Below are 15940 nucleotides of genomic sequence, written 5' to 3' on the forward strand. Positions count from 1 at the left end.
AGTATGCAGTATAATATCATTGTGTATCAATAGCGTGATTTGCGGCACATGTCACAGCGACACGCCTTCGCTGTCAGGATCTCTATTTCGTTATGGTGACGACCCTGCGGGCAGTCCAGGCGAACTTTGACCTAAGTGAAGAGAAGCCAAAGAAAATGAACAACAGTAAAAATGAAGCAGTAGTTGCTCCTATAATTGTTTCCTCAACATCTCCCACCTCTTACCTTGGCGTCCTTGCTAATGGTGCAGCATCGTGAAGTGGAAGTGATGTTGTGGGTGAAGTTGGAGGCCATCAGTACTGAGTATCTGGATGGAAAGGCACTGGACTCACAGTAGCCCACGCAGGCGTAGACCAGATGGGTGCCTTTACATGTGCCGCGACGGTCACTGCGGATGGTCACGTTGAAGGCTGGAGGAGGGGGAAAAGTACAGGTTTGCAGATCCATGCAGGAATTTAAGACTAACCAATAGCTCACTCCCAAAGAATCATGGTCTTTGATATGCATTCCCACTAAGTCCAAGAGTGCTTAGTTATGTCCCACTGTCATACAATGAAATGCATAAGAGTTCTCAATGTGTACATTTTCTCACCACTAGATATCAGTAGATTGCAGATTCCAATCAACTGAGTTCTGTTTTCTTACCTCTCCCAATTCAAGGCAAGGCAAGGCAAGGCAAGTTTATTTGTATAGCACAATTCAACAACAAGGTGATTCAAAGTGCTTTACAGAGACATTAGAAACAAGAACAAATAAAAAGCATGATTTAAAATTGAATAAAACAAGCAAATAAACTAACTAATTAACAAACAAACAAACAAACAAACAACAGTATATAAAAGCAAAACAGATAAAATCAGAACAGTAGATAAAATCAGTAGTTAAATGTAAGTTTTGAAATTTAAGCTTAAAGTGTGGATTTGGTGCTTTATTCAAATGCAGCTGAGAACAGGTGAGTCTTCAACCTGGATTTAAATAAACTGAGTGTTTCAGCTGATCTGAGGCTTTCTGGGAGTTTGTTCCAGATATAAGGAGCATAAAAGCTGAATGCAGCTTCTCCGTGTCTGGTTCTGACTCTGGGAACTGATAAAAGACCGGATCCAGATGACCTGAGGGATCTGGATGGTTCATACTGGATCAGGAGGTCATTGATGTATTTTGGTCCTAAACCATTCAGAGCTTTATAGGCCAGCATCAGAACTTTAAAGTCTATCCTCTGACGGACAGGCAGCCAGTGTAAGGACCTCAGACTGGACTGATGTGGTCCATTTTTTTGGTCTTAGTGAGGACTCGAGCAGCAGAGTTCTGAATGAGCTGTAGTTGTCTGACTGATTTTTTAGGTAGACCTGTAAAGATGCTGTTACAGTAATCAAGCCTACTAAAGATGAATGCATGGACTAGTTTTTCCAGGTCCTGTTGAGACATCAGATCTTTTATCCTTGATATATTCTTGAGGTGATAGTAAGCTGACTTTGTTATTGTCTTAATGTGTTTTTCTAAGTTTAGGTCTGCATCCATCACTACACCCAAATTTCTCGCCTGGTTTGTGGTTTTTAGATGTATAGATTGAAGTTCTCTGGTGACCTGTAATCGTTTTTCTTTGGCGCCAAAGACTATTACCTCAGTTTTGTTTTTGTTTAGCTGGAGAAAATTGTGGCACAACCAGTCATTGATTTCCTCAATGCATTTACCAAGAGCCTGTACAGGGCCTCGGTCTCCTGGTGACATTGTGATATATATTTGTGTGTCATCTGCATAGCTGTGATAGTTTATTTTGTTGTTGTTTATAATCTGTGCCAGTGGGAGCATGTAGATGTTAAACAGAAGGGGTCCCAAGATGGAACCTTGGGGAACTCCACATGTGATACTTGTCTGCTCAGATTCAAGTGCATAGTCCTTGCTACGGTGGCTGCTGTAGGACAAACGGCCAAAAAAACATTCAATTTAGACTGAGCTGATCCGTTTGGACTGAATCCATCCGGGAGTTTTTCCCTATCTGTGGAAGGCTGCCATTTCCACATTTCACCTCACCTGCCAATGCCATGTGAAAAGTGTCCAACTTTATTTACACTGGGAGACGGTATAAAATTTGTGAACAAAAATTTGTGAAAATCATCCCATACAAATCATCATTCTTGCTTCTGAAGAATATTACTGTGGTGATTTGTGAGGATATGCTAAACTTTGCCACCCTTAACTACTGTACTGTCTATTAGCTATTGTTAGCCTCTATCAGCTACTATTTGCTGACAATAATAAAACTTTCTTTGAAGTGACACTGGTGCACTTTGGCGCTTAGTGAATTAGCACTAATATGTTGTGAGAATGTAATGGACACTCAAGCTTAGCATTAGCTGGCGTAATGCTTTGGTGTACTGCAAATGTGGTGGGTCTCTGGCTACATGGTGGAGCACGGTGGTTTCCACCAACTTCAGACCAGTTCCTATGTATTTTTAATGCATGAATTATAAGTTTATGAGAAGGCAGCATTGGGCTGTTCCCAAGTAACCTTAGGTAAATACTGAACCCTAAGTTGCTCCCCAGTGCGTCCATCAGTGTGGGAATGTTAGACAGAAAGCACTTAGGTAGAAAAGGTATAGAAAACAAGTGCATATATGAATGAATGAATAAATGAGACATGTTGTATAAAGCATTTTGAGTGCAGTTAATAGAAGAGCACTATATAAGAACTAGTCCATTTACCTTTTATTACATACCCCCCCCCCCCCCCCAAAAAAAATGCTGAGTGTACTTTTTAAGTCCACAATGAAAATGTCAAAATGATATTTTGACCTGGGACAGCCTGGCGTCCTGTAGAGTGTACCCAGCTCATGCTATGGCAGCTGGGATAAACTCCAGAACCCCGCGGGGCCGCTGAATTGGATAAGTGGAAGAAAGTGGATGTATGATACTTTGACAAGTACATACAAATTGATTGTGGGACTATTGTTTCTCGGTCATGTTTATAAATGCAAAAGCCTATAAGTCAGTTTAAATCAGACCTCAGTCTCTGAGGTTATTCATCCATGAAAAAGTAAAATACGTTAAAATAAAAAAGATCCAAACCACAATTATGAAAAGTATGGTTTGGCACTGTCAGGATAATGCTGCTAGAATAGGACATAATTTAAGTCTGTGAGGATTTAATGCTAAAAGCTAACTTTGAACAAAAAAGTATATCTAAGTGGACACTGCAGCAACACCGAACTGTTTCCATTCTGGTTGGTGAACCTATATTTGAAGAAAAACACCCAAAATTTGGTTCCTGTTTGGTTTACAGTTTGGAAAGGGGCTACAGTGTCTGCTGAGAAACAGCCCACACTGGAAGAGGTTTGGGAATTGAATATCGCATAAAACTGTGCAGCCAAAGGTGGGGTAATTTCCGTAGTATGAGCATACTGAATCCGCGAATCATCTGTGAATTTCTTCTGGTTACCTCTTCCACAAACTTTAGACCTGGAAACTGAACTATACAGTTCAAAACTTACGGTAAAGGTGACAGCCTGGGGTGAGGACATCGGAGCTCCAACCAATAGAAGAGGAGAGCAGCAGGAGTGAGATCACTGGTAGGGCCAGCAGGCAGAGATGTGAGGTCATGCACAGCGACATCTGAATGGTTCAAACAGAGGGATACGTTAAATGTTGCTACAAGAACCCAGGAAAGAGAAAAAGTGTTTTGTCCCCAGCTTTTAAGGAAATCATGCAAAATGCACAGGGCCAGTGGTTTCCGATCCTTGGCGCAATAAATCAGAGCAGCCTCAGGACGGCTCAGAATGATTATTGCTGCACAAAAGAGTTTTTCAGCTTTGTCTTATTTTATTGCCTGGTTTCCTGTAAAATCTTGGAGAGTTTAACCTCTTTAAGCCGAGCAGGCATTGTTTGGTTTTGAAGAACATGCCAAAAAAAAAGTTGGAGCCAGTCATTACGTCACTTAAATCAGATTTGCATTTGGTCTTCTGGGCCATGAAGAAGCCACGATGCCTTTTTTAAAATCTTCTCAGGATGAACTTTCCCCTCAAATGAATGGCCTCCTGAGAGCCTCCTTCTCTTTCTGCCAAGGTGGTTTCCCATCCTGCATGTCTGCCTGTGTGTCACTCGGTTGAGTAACGGCTGATGTGAATAAAGACAACACTGTCTCTATCTTTACAGTCTGCTTCATTTAACAGGTACCCGCTGACGCACGCACGCACTCCGTTTAAGTTCACAGAACGTACACAGCCACAAATATATATGTCAAGCGCACACGCAGACGAACACAAGTCGCGATCGATGAGCCTGAACATCGTAGGTTTGACGTACCCACCAACTTCACCCACACGTGTGCAAACAATAAAGTCACGCTGCTGACCCCTGCCTCTAAATTTGCAGCTCTTTCCAGCTCTACTTCTGAGAAATCACGACTGTGGCATTGGCAGAAAGGCTTGGGGGATGCCATTAACACTGCCTGTGCAACCAAATCAACAGTCAAGCCGCTTACATATGACCGCATGACAGTAGAAATTTCCCCCCTTTGGGAAAAGTTTTAGGCTTCTCTGAAAATAAAAAAGTAAAAGATAAATATTTAGCTTTAACTTAACCTGTTTCCTTAACCCTAAAGCTCTTCCCGTGAATATGATACACTAAAATAAATACATATTAGTGTGTTATATATGTTTGTTTGTTTTCATGTTACGGACTCCAAAAAACCATTGTGTAAATGATATTCACTTTGCTTAGTTTTGCAAAGATAATTTTGAAAACAAAGGGATACAATTGTAGTCATGACTTTCAAAATAAAACCCCTGCAAAACTCTTTTCTACAAACTGCATCATTTGGATGTATTTTTGAGAAATGCAAATGAATAAAAAATAGCATTTTTTCATATTTATGGATACTTGATATGACGCAAGACGTGCTTTTACCGTGATATGTTTCTTATTATATAATACATGAAAAATCCTCCCACAGCAGGATGTTAGGAAGCGAGAAAAAAGATGAAAGCGCTTCCTTAAAATTTAGTAATGTCAATATAATCTAGTTTGTAGGAAATTAAGAAAGAAAAAAGCACCATTTGATTTAAATTTCTAAGTGCATTAAAGTTTAGATCTGGTGTAAAAAACAAACTAAACAAAAAGGAGAAGGCTCTTACCTGGAGATGCAGAGCTGAGAGTTCTCAAGTGCAGGGGTGTGTCGTCTGACAGGTGTCTGTGAGAGAGTGCTTGTTCTGAGCCTCATGCAGGGATATAAGTAACACAGGTAAGAACGAAGGCACTTTTAGCTCTGGACACGCCCACAATTAGAGAGCTGAGTGTGTCTGAAGCTTTTTTCTTTTCCTCTGCTCCCGTTTTCTCCTCCTCTGTGGCTGCTCTTTCTACCTGCGCGACAAAACTTGTGGTACTGAATTCTCTCTATATTCTAAAATCGAGGTGAACCGTTTTTTCCTGAATGACTTCTTCTTGGAGCGTGTTACCATCCCTTCACCACTCCCTCCCCCTTTGTCTCAGGCTCCCCAGTTTTTAACCTTTTTAAGGGGACCGCTGCTGTGACACAGAGGAAAACTAGATAGGTTTTCCATCAAGCTCACAGCTTTGCCCCACATGCATGCACGGAGACACACACACAAATCACACAGGAAATAATAATGTAGGCCTCGGTTGCCAGTTGATACACAGCACGAGTGAACTGAAAGGCGGACCTCACACAAGCCCATACAGAGTCGGGCTGGCTTTTCCATTTGTGGCTGCCGGAGGAAGGACGGGGTCAGGTCCGAAGATTTTGTGGGTTTGGGTCAACTGTGTGTGTATGTGTTAGTAAGAGAGAGAGACACATGGTAGGTATATTGTATATTGTGGGGAACAGCTGGCTCTGCTTCTCTTCTTCCTCATCATGAACAGAGAGAGTCAGCTTAGCAACCACCCTCATCCAAACTCCAGCAGGTAAAGACATTCTTTTAATAGACTCCCACATTATTAGTTGGATTTTTAACAGCAGCTTCAGCAACATGTCGCTAATGTCCCAAACTGCCAGATCAGACCGCTGATGGCTGTGTAAATCTTTAAAAAGGTTCCCGAGGGATACTTTAATGTCTTTGGTTTTTCATTGAGTTTTATTTAATGCTGTGAGAAAGAATCTGGGACCCGAGTAGACCACTGATGTTAGGCTATACAACTGTGGACCTTTTAAAGCCATCTATGCCCCTGACAGAACTGGATACTGTGCCAGTAGAGACGATTTTAAGAAGTCAATAAAGTCAATAAAACTTAACTTTGGTTTGGGTTCTTTGAACAGATGTTTCTGAGTGAAACTGTCACTCGAGATCAAAAGATGTCAGAAGGTGAAACTCTGCAAGCAATTTCTGAAGGTAACAACAGTGAGTAAGACAGGAGGGCTGCTCTGTGCTCTTATCAAAACTTTGCTTTCTATACGTGCCTTCAAAGATTCTGCTCTGTGATTTACTTATAGATAAATGTGGAGAGAAAATGCAAAAATACCAAGTCCCATGAGTCTTATCAAAAGATTTAGACCATCAGCCATAAAAACACTAATACTTTAGAACTTTAAATTGGTTTAAAACAAATTACTAAATTACTAAAGTCACATTTTTATATTTAGTCCACATGCTGGACTTCTTTGGGAAATTAATGAAACATTAGATTTAACCAGTAAATCTGATTTTCCTGTTCAGTAAAGCCATCATTTTAAAGACTGTAATCATTTTTGGCGTCTTAATAAACTACTTTTTGTAAAAGCACAGATTTTAAAATTCACTGATAATAGCAATTATTATATTTTAGCATTAAAAATATGATTCTGATTAAACGTTTTTTTTAATTAAAACAAAATGTTTACTGTAAGTTATTTAGTGGAATTGTTTTATTTTACTTTACAATAGCAAATGATAATAATTTATACACCACAATAAAAAAATGGCTTTAGAAAAGAATCGGCTGATTTGCACTGTAAGGAATCAATAAATAAAAATATACATAGATTAGAAACATTTTTAAAATTTCAAGCCTGTTGCTTGTAGGCAAAAGTTAGAAAGCTGGGCTTTTCTTCCTTGCAGCTTCTGCTCCCTGGCTTTTAAAGACACCTACAGTGTCTCACTGTGAACAACACTGAAAACAACATTGCAAAATATATCAATACATCATTAGAAAATTAGAAATATAAAATAGTAATGACGCTGTCCGGGATGGAGAGATATTCTGTAACTATAACTGTAACAATATTAATGACATGTGCATTATTGACAAGACATACATGAATTTCACTTTTATCATGACTTTGAGTTTGTAGCTAAAACATGGTAACGTTTCTCACTACCAGGACACTCTGAACACTTTATTTGAATGACATAAGCGGTTATATCTCCATGGTACTGCAAAGCAGTTCAACCCCTGAGAACATTGGTGCTTCCAGTGTGTGCAGCCTCACACACTCTTCTCTCTCTCTCACACACACACACACCTTCTTAGGAAAACACAATTATCAATATGGCCCCTCTACCCCAAACATTCCCACTCCAGTTATGTCAATGGAAAATGGAATGTGTGACATCATCACCGTGAACCCCTCACCTATACACACACGGAGTCATAAAACTATTAGCCTGTTGACCCCAAGTGTCATGGACGGTCACAGTGTGTGTGTGTGTGTGTGTGTGTTTCCTCTTATTCCATGCCAACCAGAAACAAAAAGAAAGAGAGACAGAGAGAGGTTATAAATCTGAAAGGGCCACAGCACCTCATCAGGAGTCAATGAACTGAGTTGAAGCGTACACACGCACACACACACACATATTACTCCAGGGTGACTCAGCGGGGTGACTGATGTTTGTATCGCTCAGTGTCCCCGTCGCTTTCAGCTGCCATGGAAACCATGGCGTCTTGAATAACTATAATATCATTAATGTGTCCGCTTCCACTTCTGCCCTGTTATTTTAATCTCATTGTGTGCGTGTGTGTGTCTGAAGTGAGGGTAGGGATATTGTGTGCGACTGTTATTCTAAGCGGCGTACGTGTGTGTATCATCACGTCTGACGGGATATTGTGTGTGCTGTCAAAGTGTTGAAGTCGATGTGAGTTTGAGATAAATTACGTGTGTGTTATTTTGGGCGCAGAGACAATGCACGGAGAGGATTAGACAAAGTTTTCCTGTTTCTAAGATGATGTTTTAATCCTGCCGACCCATTTACTTCCACTGATAATGCAAACAACCTTAGACACACCACACACAGACCCACAGACGCACAAATTAACAAGCATACAGTCTTTTACTTTTTCTGTATCTTTATAGTTCCAACAAGTGACACAAATCAGCTGTACATAACTACTTTGTGTGCATCTGAAATAGCATCGTATATCTCAGACTGCACACACAAGCTCACAGAAACACAGACACACACATAGAACACTTAACTAATTTAGACTGACAGGAGGAAAGTGGAGTTTCCACAAAGTGAGCTCAAGGTGTACCATTCTGAGGACACGTGCGCACACACACACACACACGGAGGAGTGGAAATATAAAAAGGCCAGCATTGTCTACAAAAAGCAGAGCAAAAGCCTGTGGAATGTGTTCCTGTGAACTCATCTGACAGTCAGCGTGCTGAGGAGCATCAGGATGTCACTTACTGGATTAAACTGTGCCTGCATCCATTTAAACAGTGTGAGATTTATTTGAAGATGCCTGACATGTGAAGCTGCTCACACTTATTTCCATTTCACTTATAGCACACTGTTTAACCACTTGATCTCTCACTGTTGATACAGTGCTAAATCCTTTGTAATCTGTAGGTAAACCAGGAGGCAAACTGTGGGCATGTGTCAGAAACTGCAGTTCCCTTAACGGCCACTTGAGGCTGGCTGTAAAAGTGAAACAATAACCACAGACTGCTGAGTTGAAATGTTCGACTTTACAGCGTTCAAAAGCATGTTTACAGCCTGTTTTTCAGTCTCTATAGTTTCCCTCCTCATATCAACTCAACTTGGTTCATGCACTCGGACATTGTGAAGGCTTGGAGTGGAGTGAGGGGATTGCTTGATTACTAAGGAGCCATGACTGTTTTGGGTTGGGTGGGTTTCACCTCCAGTAATTGAAGGTACTGAACTGGAACTCGTAACTGTGTTTGTGCTGCTGGTGCCTTACTGCCTTGTTTTAATTGAAATATTTGACTAATAATCTGGCTTGCTATGAGGTGGAACCAGTCCAAGTAGAAGAAGAAGTAATTCTACCATTTTATTAGTCTGCGACTTAGCATGCATTTAGCATGTGCCTGTGGAATGTGCCAGTACAGATTACGAATGCAGCTTATAACTCTTCATTCGTATTATTGTAAGGTAAAGACATTACATTAGTACAGACAAAATCCCAGCAATCAAACGTCGCCCTACGAGCAAGCACTTGGTGACAGCGGGAAGGAAAAACTCCCTTTTAACAGGAAGGAGCAGAACCGGGATCAGGGAGAGGCGACCATCTGCCGAGACTGGTTGGAGATGAAGGGAGGAAGACGGGACAAAAGAAACTGTGGAAGAAATTACACGTGGAGTTGTGTATAACCACACAGAGAGCGAATAAAGGTGAGTGAAGAAGAAACAGTGCGTCATGGTAAGCAAAGTGCTTCACACACTGATGGGTAGAAAGCCTTTGACCAGCCTGCCTTTGGAATTAATGCAAATCTGCCCACATCTGGAGCATTACTCAGTAAATACATTGTAATTGTTACCATTTCCTTTCATGTGCACTGCTGTCATATCTCTGATGGCAGACAAGCAGATGCCATGTCCAGTAATCTGAGAGTTTGAAAAGAAGGCAAATGGACCTCTTTAGGTTTCTGAAGATGTTTTGCGTCTCCTGTAACGAGGGCTGTTTCCTTTGGTGCCGGTTTTGAGGGTCCCGCGGAGGTTTCACCTGCTAACCCCAGTGATGGTAATAATGACCCATCCATTTCTTTAATGTGATGACTCACATTAAAGCGAGTTAACAGCCCTCACCTCCCTTGCATTAGCTTTCCCTTTTATTTTCACCCATGTCATCTTTAATGTGTTTGAAGCCTGTTTTATGGTACAGGTAACTGCGTCCCATAGTTTTTGTTTGCTTATAGTGTGTTTTCCTTAATGCCTTTAAGTATTACATGCTGACGAAGAGCTCTTGCAAACAGTGCACTGCATATTACCTGGTTTTTTTTCTTTTCAGACATTGATGTAAAAGTAGGAAAACTGCGGGCTGGAATTTTATTTTATTTTATTTGTGAGTATTCCCAAACATATTAGTTGTATCCAATTTCGGTATAACTTGGTACACAAGGACAGGAAAACTGTTACGTTACAAAATGCATTCAATGTTAATTTTTCTGCAGTCTATATAATGAGAAACCGAGTATCGTGAACATTATGAGTATGACATTACTTGTATTTTTTACAGCAGATGCAAAATAGATGCACATTATTGTTAGTTGACAAAGTCATGAAATATCCATCTTCCTGGACTTTTTTTGTTTTTCAGTATAAACATCCTGCTGTTATATCTTTCTAAGTGCTATCACCACCAACTTAAAGTTTGAATCACATGTTTTTATCTTTTTTCAGTTCAGACTCCGCCATCACACTGTTGATGGAAGCGTTTAGGGAGAGGAGAGCCTTGTCTGTCAGAAGGTCTCACACTCTGTGTCCTGTGTGGAGCACACATCGCAGTGGCACTCCAGAGCCACGGGATAGTGGTAGAGAGGGGAGACGTCAGGCTGGCAGCCGGGCAGCCGGGCGGTCATGTGGCGACTGCGGTTGTACGTGCACACACGGTGGTGACGGTGGATGTAGGGGGGTTCTGGTACAGGTTTCTGCAGGGTTCACACACACACACACACACACACACACACACACACACACACACACAGGTGAATCACAGGTTGCGATTGGAGGAAACAAACTTCAATGACTCTCACATGAATTAAAAGCTTTTAAGAAGTTGAACTAAAAACAAAGAAACATAAATTTTGGTGGTTTTTTTGGTAGTTTAAAAACAAACTTCAAATTTTATGTAGTAATAGTTGACATAAAAAAACAGTCTGAAAAACACAGAGACTGCAAGTTGTTGTTGTCTAAAGTTACCCAGATGTACAGCATTAACATGTCAGGTTTTCAGAAGTACAGCGGAAGATTGGTATCCCCTGACTGGGATCTGAGCATTTCTTATAAAAAAAAAAGTTACCAGAAAGCTAACAAGACAATAACAGATCATCAGCTTTGTTATAGTTTGGTACAAGTCCTAGGACATGTAGGTGGGACGTTCAATCCAAATATCGATAGTTTGATACCAGTTTTGGTTAAAAGCACTTCTTCCCTGCACATCATACGCACTAGAGATGGCACGATACCACTTTTTTATGTCCGATACGATACCGATATCATAAATTTGGATATCTGCCGATACCGATATGAATCCGATATAGTGTTTTTTAATCAACAAAACTGTTTTTTAAATATCTTGCTGCATTTTGTATAAGTTCATACTCAAGTTTAAAACAACAACTACACTAAAGCTATTCTGTTATACCTGTATGCAAAAAAAAAAAAAATTTCATAGTTCAGCAATACTGATCAATCTAATAAACTTCAACCTACACCATCCTCCCTATTCTGGTATTTTAAAGAGTACTTAGCATAAATATTAAGCAACCTAACTAATAGGGTTCCAACTCCCAGCAACAACAAAAATAAATAAATAAAAAATAGGGAACCACCCCTCACGCTCCACCTCATGATGCTTAATCGCCGTAATCAACCTTAATTTGATGCAGTGTGAAAAAAAATGCACAGAAATCAATTATTTTTCAGGAAATATTAAATAGATTCAACATCTTTCTTCAACAAAATTGCAGACTGCACAGATGGTACCTTCCCAAAGGAAAAAGTACTATAGCTTACTAGGGTATATATTAGACTTAATAGTTACTATATACAGTAATTGACTTCTATTCATTTTGCATCAAATTAAAACTTTGGGTGTCAGATAATTATTTATTAAAAGCTAGACATTTTAAATGAGAATAAGAAAGAAAAGTATGTCTTTGTGCCCCCTTTTCCCTGTTCATGCCCTATCGGCCCCCCTGGCTAAACTTTGCTAGATCCGCCCCTGCACAGTTACCAGCGTCAGCTACGTAGAAAAAGATCCTCGAGTAGAAAGTAATATTAAATACATTCTAACAACAGCTGATCAAGCTTTAACGTGCTGCTGTTGTTCAGCCGCTGGTTTCCTCTTTCTGGTGCAAAGTGGGCCAAAAACAAACAAGAGAGACGGACTCGCGACAGAAAAGCCGATCAGCTGATCATTAAGCAGTTTCATGATTGAAGTAGCAGCAAGAAGAGGCAGTCGCTCCATATATCAGTTGTTAAGCTTAACGCAGGAATGCTTTACAAACATTCAGAGATGGACTTACACACTTGCTTTACTTCTCTCGGGGATAACTTTGTCGGAGATGAAATGCCGGGTTGCTAGCGAAGCTCCAAATGCTATCCAGACCACCAACAGGTCCCGCATGCCACAGCCGCTCTATCACGTGATGCATACTGCTCCGACGTGCTAACGTTCTGAGGCGAGTTACGGCGTGTTGCAAGTTTTGTGAGGTGCTTTCGTGATATTTAATGGATCGGATTACATTTTTTATTTTTCTCCGATATCCGATCCAGTAATTTAGGTCAGTATCGGACCGATACCGATACGTAATATCGGATCGGTCCATCTCTAATACGCACCACACTCGCTCGTATATCCCCCATGTTTCGATTATTGTATCGTCTGAGTCGTCTATGTCCTTGTCCTGGATATGTCTCTTCTAAGATGTTTTCCTGTTTTGTTTGCAAATGAAGTTGTTGTTTTTTAAAAGATTGTTTCTAGCACAATGTCTCTATCTGCTACCTTCAGTATATAGCCAACGGTATTATGTGAAATCTTATTTACTTATTTTGTTTATGGAAGTAAAATAATATACCTCAAATATGCACTATGAAAAATGCAGGTGTAAATGTCTTTACACCTGCAGTGAAATTGGACCCCCCCGACCATACATACATAGCAAAGACATGACGTGGGGAAACAGGTCGGAGAGCCTATATCACATATCGCATTAAAACAACAGAAAATAACCCAAAGTCCTTTAGAGACAGGTGTATTTACATTCCATGTCTTCAAAAAACCCAGTTTCACAATACATAAAAAGCTGAAAGGTGTGTCATTACTGTGTAAAATGAAAATCACAGTGATTAGGCAATCATTAAAAAGTGTTCATGATTCATCTCATAAATTAAAACACACTGCTCTCTCCTAAGTATCAGTATCGCTATCGGCCCCGTAATTACTTAGTGTCGGATCAATACCAAAATTTGTAGTATCGACATCTTATTAGTGCACTAATAGGAGATGACTCTTTTATTGGATGTTTCAGTATCCCAGCGTCAAAGACACAAACTCCTGTGTAGGTTACAAGTAGCTGATGTGACATTTATTTTCTCTGTGTGTGTCTGTGTGTGTGTGTGAGAGAGAGAGCTACCTCCCACGTGTGACAGCGCCCCCAGCAGGCCTCTGTGGTGATGCGCAGCCCCTTGCAGCCAGGCTTGTGGGCCACAAAGGAGAACTCCCGCACTGCGCATCCACGGAAACCCTGGAGCACTGTTGTCACGTTGACACACAGCACGGCTGCCCCGGCAACCAGCAGGAGGAAGAAGGAGAAGGCGATACGGTGGAGGTGCATGCTGGGTATAATGGAACAAATAATAAATAAAGAGGGTTAAGTTCAGCAGCTTTGTGGAGTAAATCATATTATTATTTCACTTAATCATCAGGAACATATGATGTGCTGTGATACATGGAAAGATGCTATCATTGATATTGAAGAAAAAAATATTAAATGGAGAAATATTATCACTAATTACTTAAAGAATATACCTATACAGTGTATATCTCTTCTTGTATATTGAAAACAAGTGATAGTAGCCAGTAAAGGTGATGAATTGTCAATATTTTACATGAGAACAGAAGTTGATCTACAGCAGTGTGGCAATGAGCATGACTCACAACTCCCTCTAGTGTCTACTCTGGCTACTGCAGCCAGCAACGCCACTAAAAAGTTGGACACAAAAACATTTCTTAGTGTTGAGTACAAACATCTTTGCAGATGGGAAACCTGACACTGGTGTTTACGTGCATAAAACCTCATCTTCGTCTTCTCTTGTAGGAAACACAATAAACATTTGTGTCTTTTCAAAGGTCTTTAATGCTACAGGAGACGTTTACTCAAAAACTGAACGTTTTCAAGCAACCCACCTGAAGTTTACTGAAACAGCTGGATTTAACTCAATGTAGCCAGACTGTTAACTGTTTCACTGGTTTCTTTTAAGAATACATACAACCCCATTAAGTTAGCAGAAAATTAAATTCTTTCAGAAGCTCTGAGACCACGGTCACTGGACTCACTCTGTAATGACTCAATAAAGACTGCAAAAGCATCTGAACAAAACCATGCACATCAAGCTCAATTTGTTATTGTCGCATACCCATCCTACCTTATTTTAAAAATGTTTCAGAAGACGATCTCTCACCTTTTCAGCTGAAGATCTTTCAGAGGGTTTGAGCTGCAGGACTCGGGTCTCTCTCTGTCCGGACAATCCAGTGAATGGAACCAATCTGTCCTTGTTATTGTTTTTAGAAGGCCAATAGGGCGGACGGACACTCTGACATCATAGCAATTACAATAAAATACCATTAGAGACCCCAAGCCAGAAATAATGGAGACTCCCTGGAAAATAATGATGCTTGTCTGTATTTTCTTAACCTCATCCTGTATTGTATATCTCTCTCTCTCTCTCTCTCTCTGTGTGTGTGTGTGTGTGTGTGTGTGTGTGTGTGTGTGTGTGTGTGTGCAGTGTCATGTGGGGAGTTGCAGTACTGAACTGTACACCAGAGTTACAGAATGGATAGAAATATACACAAATCTTGGTAATGGTTGTTGGTTTAAAAACGACTAATAACTTAAAGACATATATATATATTATATATATATATATATATATATATATATATATATATATATATATATATATATATATAATGCACAAGTCAAACCGCTGACATCAGCAGTGTTTGCAATCTTCATTTATATGATCTTAATGCATCAGAATACAGATTAACTGTGTCCTCAGCTACAGAACTGTTTAAACTGTACCCATTCTAGTGCTGTCACCATCGGGGATGCTCTTTTGCACTCACACACTGGCACTGCCAAGTTGAAAATCTAAAAACCAGAGTCACAATTATAGTCAGTTTGTTAAAATACCCCTGTGCGCTAGCAGATACAAGTAAACAAAATCGGAACTAAAAATCAGGATCTCTGAGCACAAAAGCAAGACAAGAAGTGCTGAAAGATTCCCAATGGCTAAGCATCATAATCCAGCTGGCAATCTTGCAAATTCTCTTAAATTCCAAAATATAGAAATAATACTTCTTCCTAAAAGAGGCGGTGCCTGAGAAAGATTATTGCTACAAAGATAATCATACTGGATTCATGCCCTTCACACAGAAACGCTTGGATAAAAAAAATATTGTCATATTATAGAATGTTTATATTTTACTGTCTGATAACTTTAGTGCAAATATGTCTGTGAAGGTTCTCAGTCATCCAGGTCATCATTGTCATGTATTGATATGTTCTCCGATATGTTCAATAAAGCAAGATAAAGACCGTGCTTTGTGTCCTGATTTAATTCAGTAATAAGGTGGGCACACAACAATGGCGACGAGGATGACACGGACCTGGATTTGTTTTTGTGAGAAGTAGACCCAGCGGCGGCACGGTGTTAACAAAAACTTGTGGGCTAACATGGAAAAGTCGGGCATTCAACCATTCGCCTGCTACACTGAGATGGACGCGTGGTTAACATCCATCGAGTTGTTTGCTGATGGGAAAGGT

At 40.2% G+C, this 15940-nt stretch overlaps 2 protein-coding genes across 2 annotated transcripts; both read right to left on the reverse strand.

The window, feature by feature from the left end:
- Window positions 1–26: 26 nt before the first annotated feature.
- On the reverse strand, window positions 27–3678 carry gpha2 (glycoprotein hormone subunit alpha 2). Its single transcript, XM_085452776.1, has 3 exons — window positions 3488–3678; window positions 225–409; window positions 27–131 (listed from the first exon to the last, which is right to left on the reverse strand). The coding sequence occupies exons 1-3, from the start codon at window positions 3606–3608 to the stop codon at window positions 27–29; spliced, it is 411 nt and encodes a 136-aa protein (XP_085308902.1). The 5' UTR covers window positions 3609–3678.
- A 6529-nt stretch (window positions 3679–10207) lies between these two features.
- On the reverse strand, window positions 10208–14760 carry LOC146715107 (glycoprotein hormone beta-5-like). The gene is made up of 3 exons (XM_085452777.1): window positions 14574–14760; window positions 13526–13727; window positions 10208–10816 (listed from the first exon to the last, which is right to left on the reverse strand). The coding sequence occupies exons 1-3, from the start codon at window positions 14735–14737 to the stop codon at window positions 10628–10630; spliced, it is 555 nt and encodes a 184-aa protein (XP_085308903.1). The 5' UTR covers window positions 14738–14760; the 3' UTR covers window positions 10208–10627.
- Window positions 14761–15940: the final 1180 nt, after the last annotated feature.

Source organism: Copadichromis virginalis, linkage group LG3 (assembly GCF_057382275.1).
Source record: "Copadichromis virginalis isolate Kocher_CV1m ecotype Utaka linkage group LG3, C_Virginalis_male_GT1.1, whole genome shotgun sequence".
NCBI lineage: Eukaryota > Metazoa > Chordata > Actinopteri > Cichliformes > Cichlidae > Copadichromis > Copadichromis virginalis.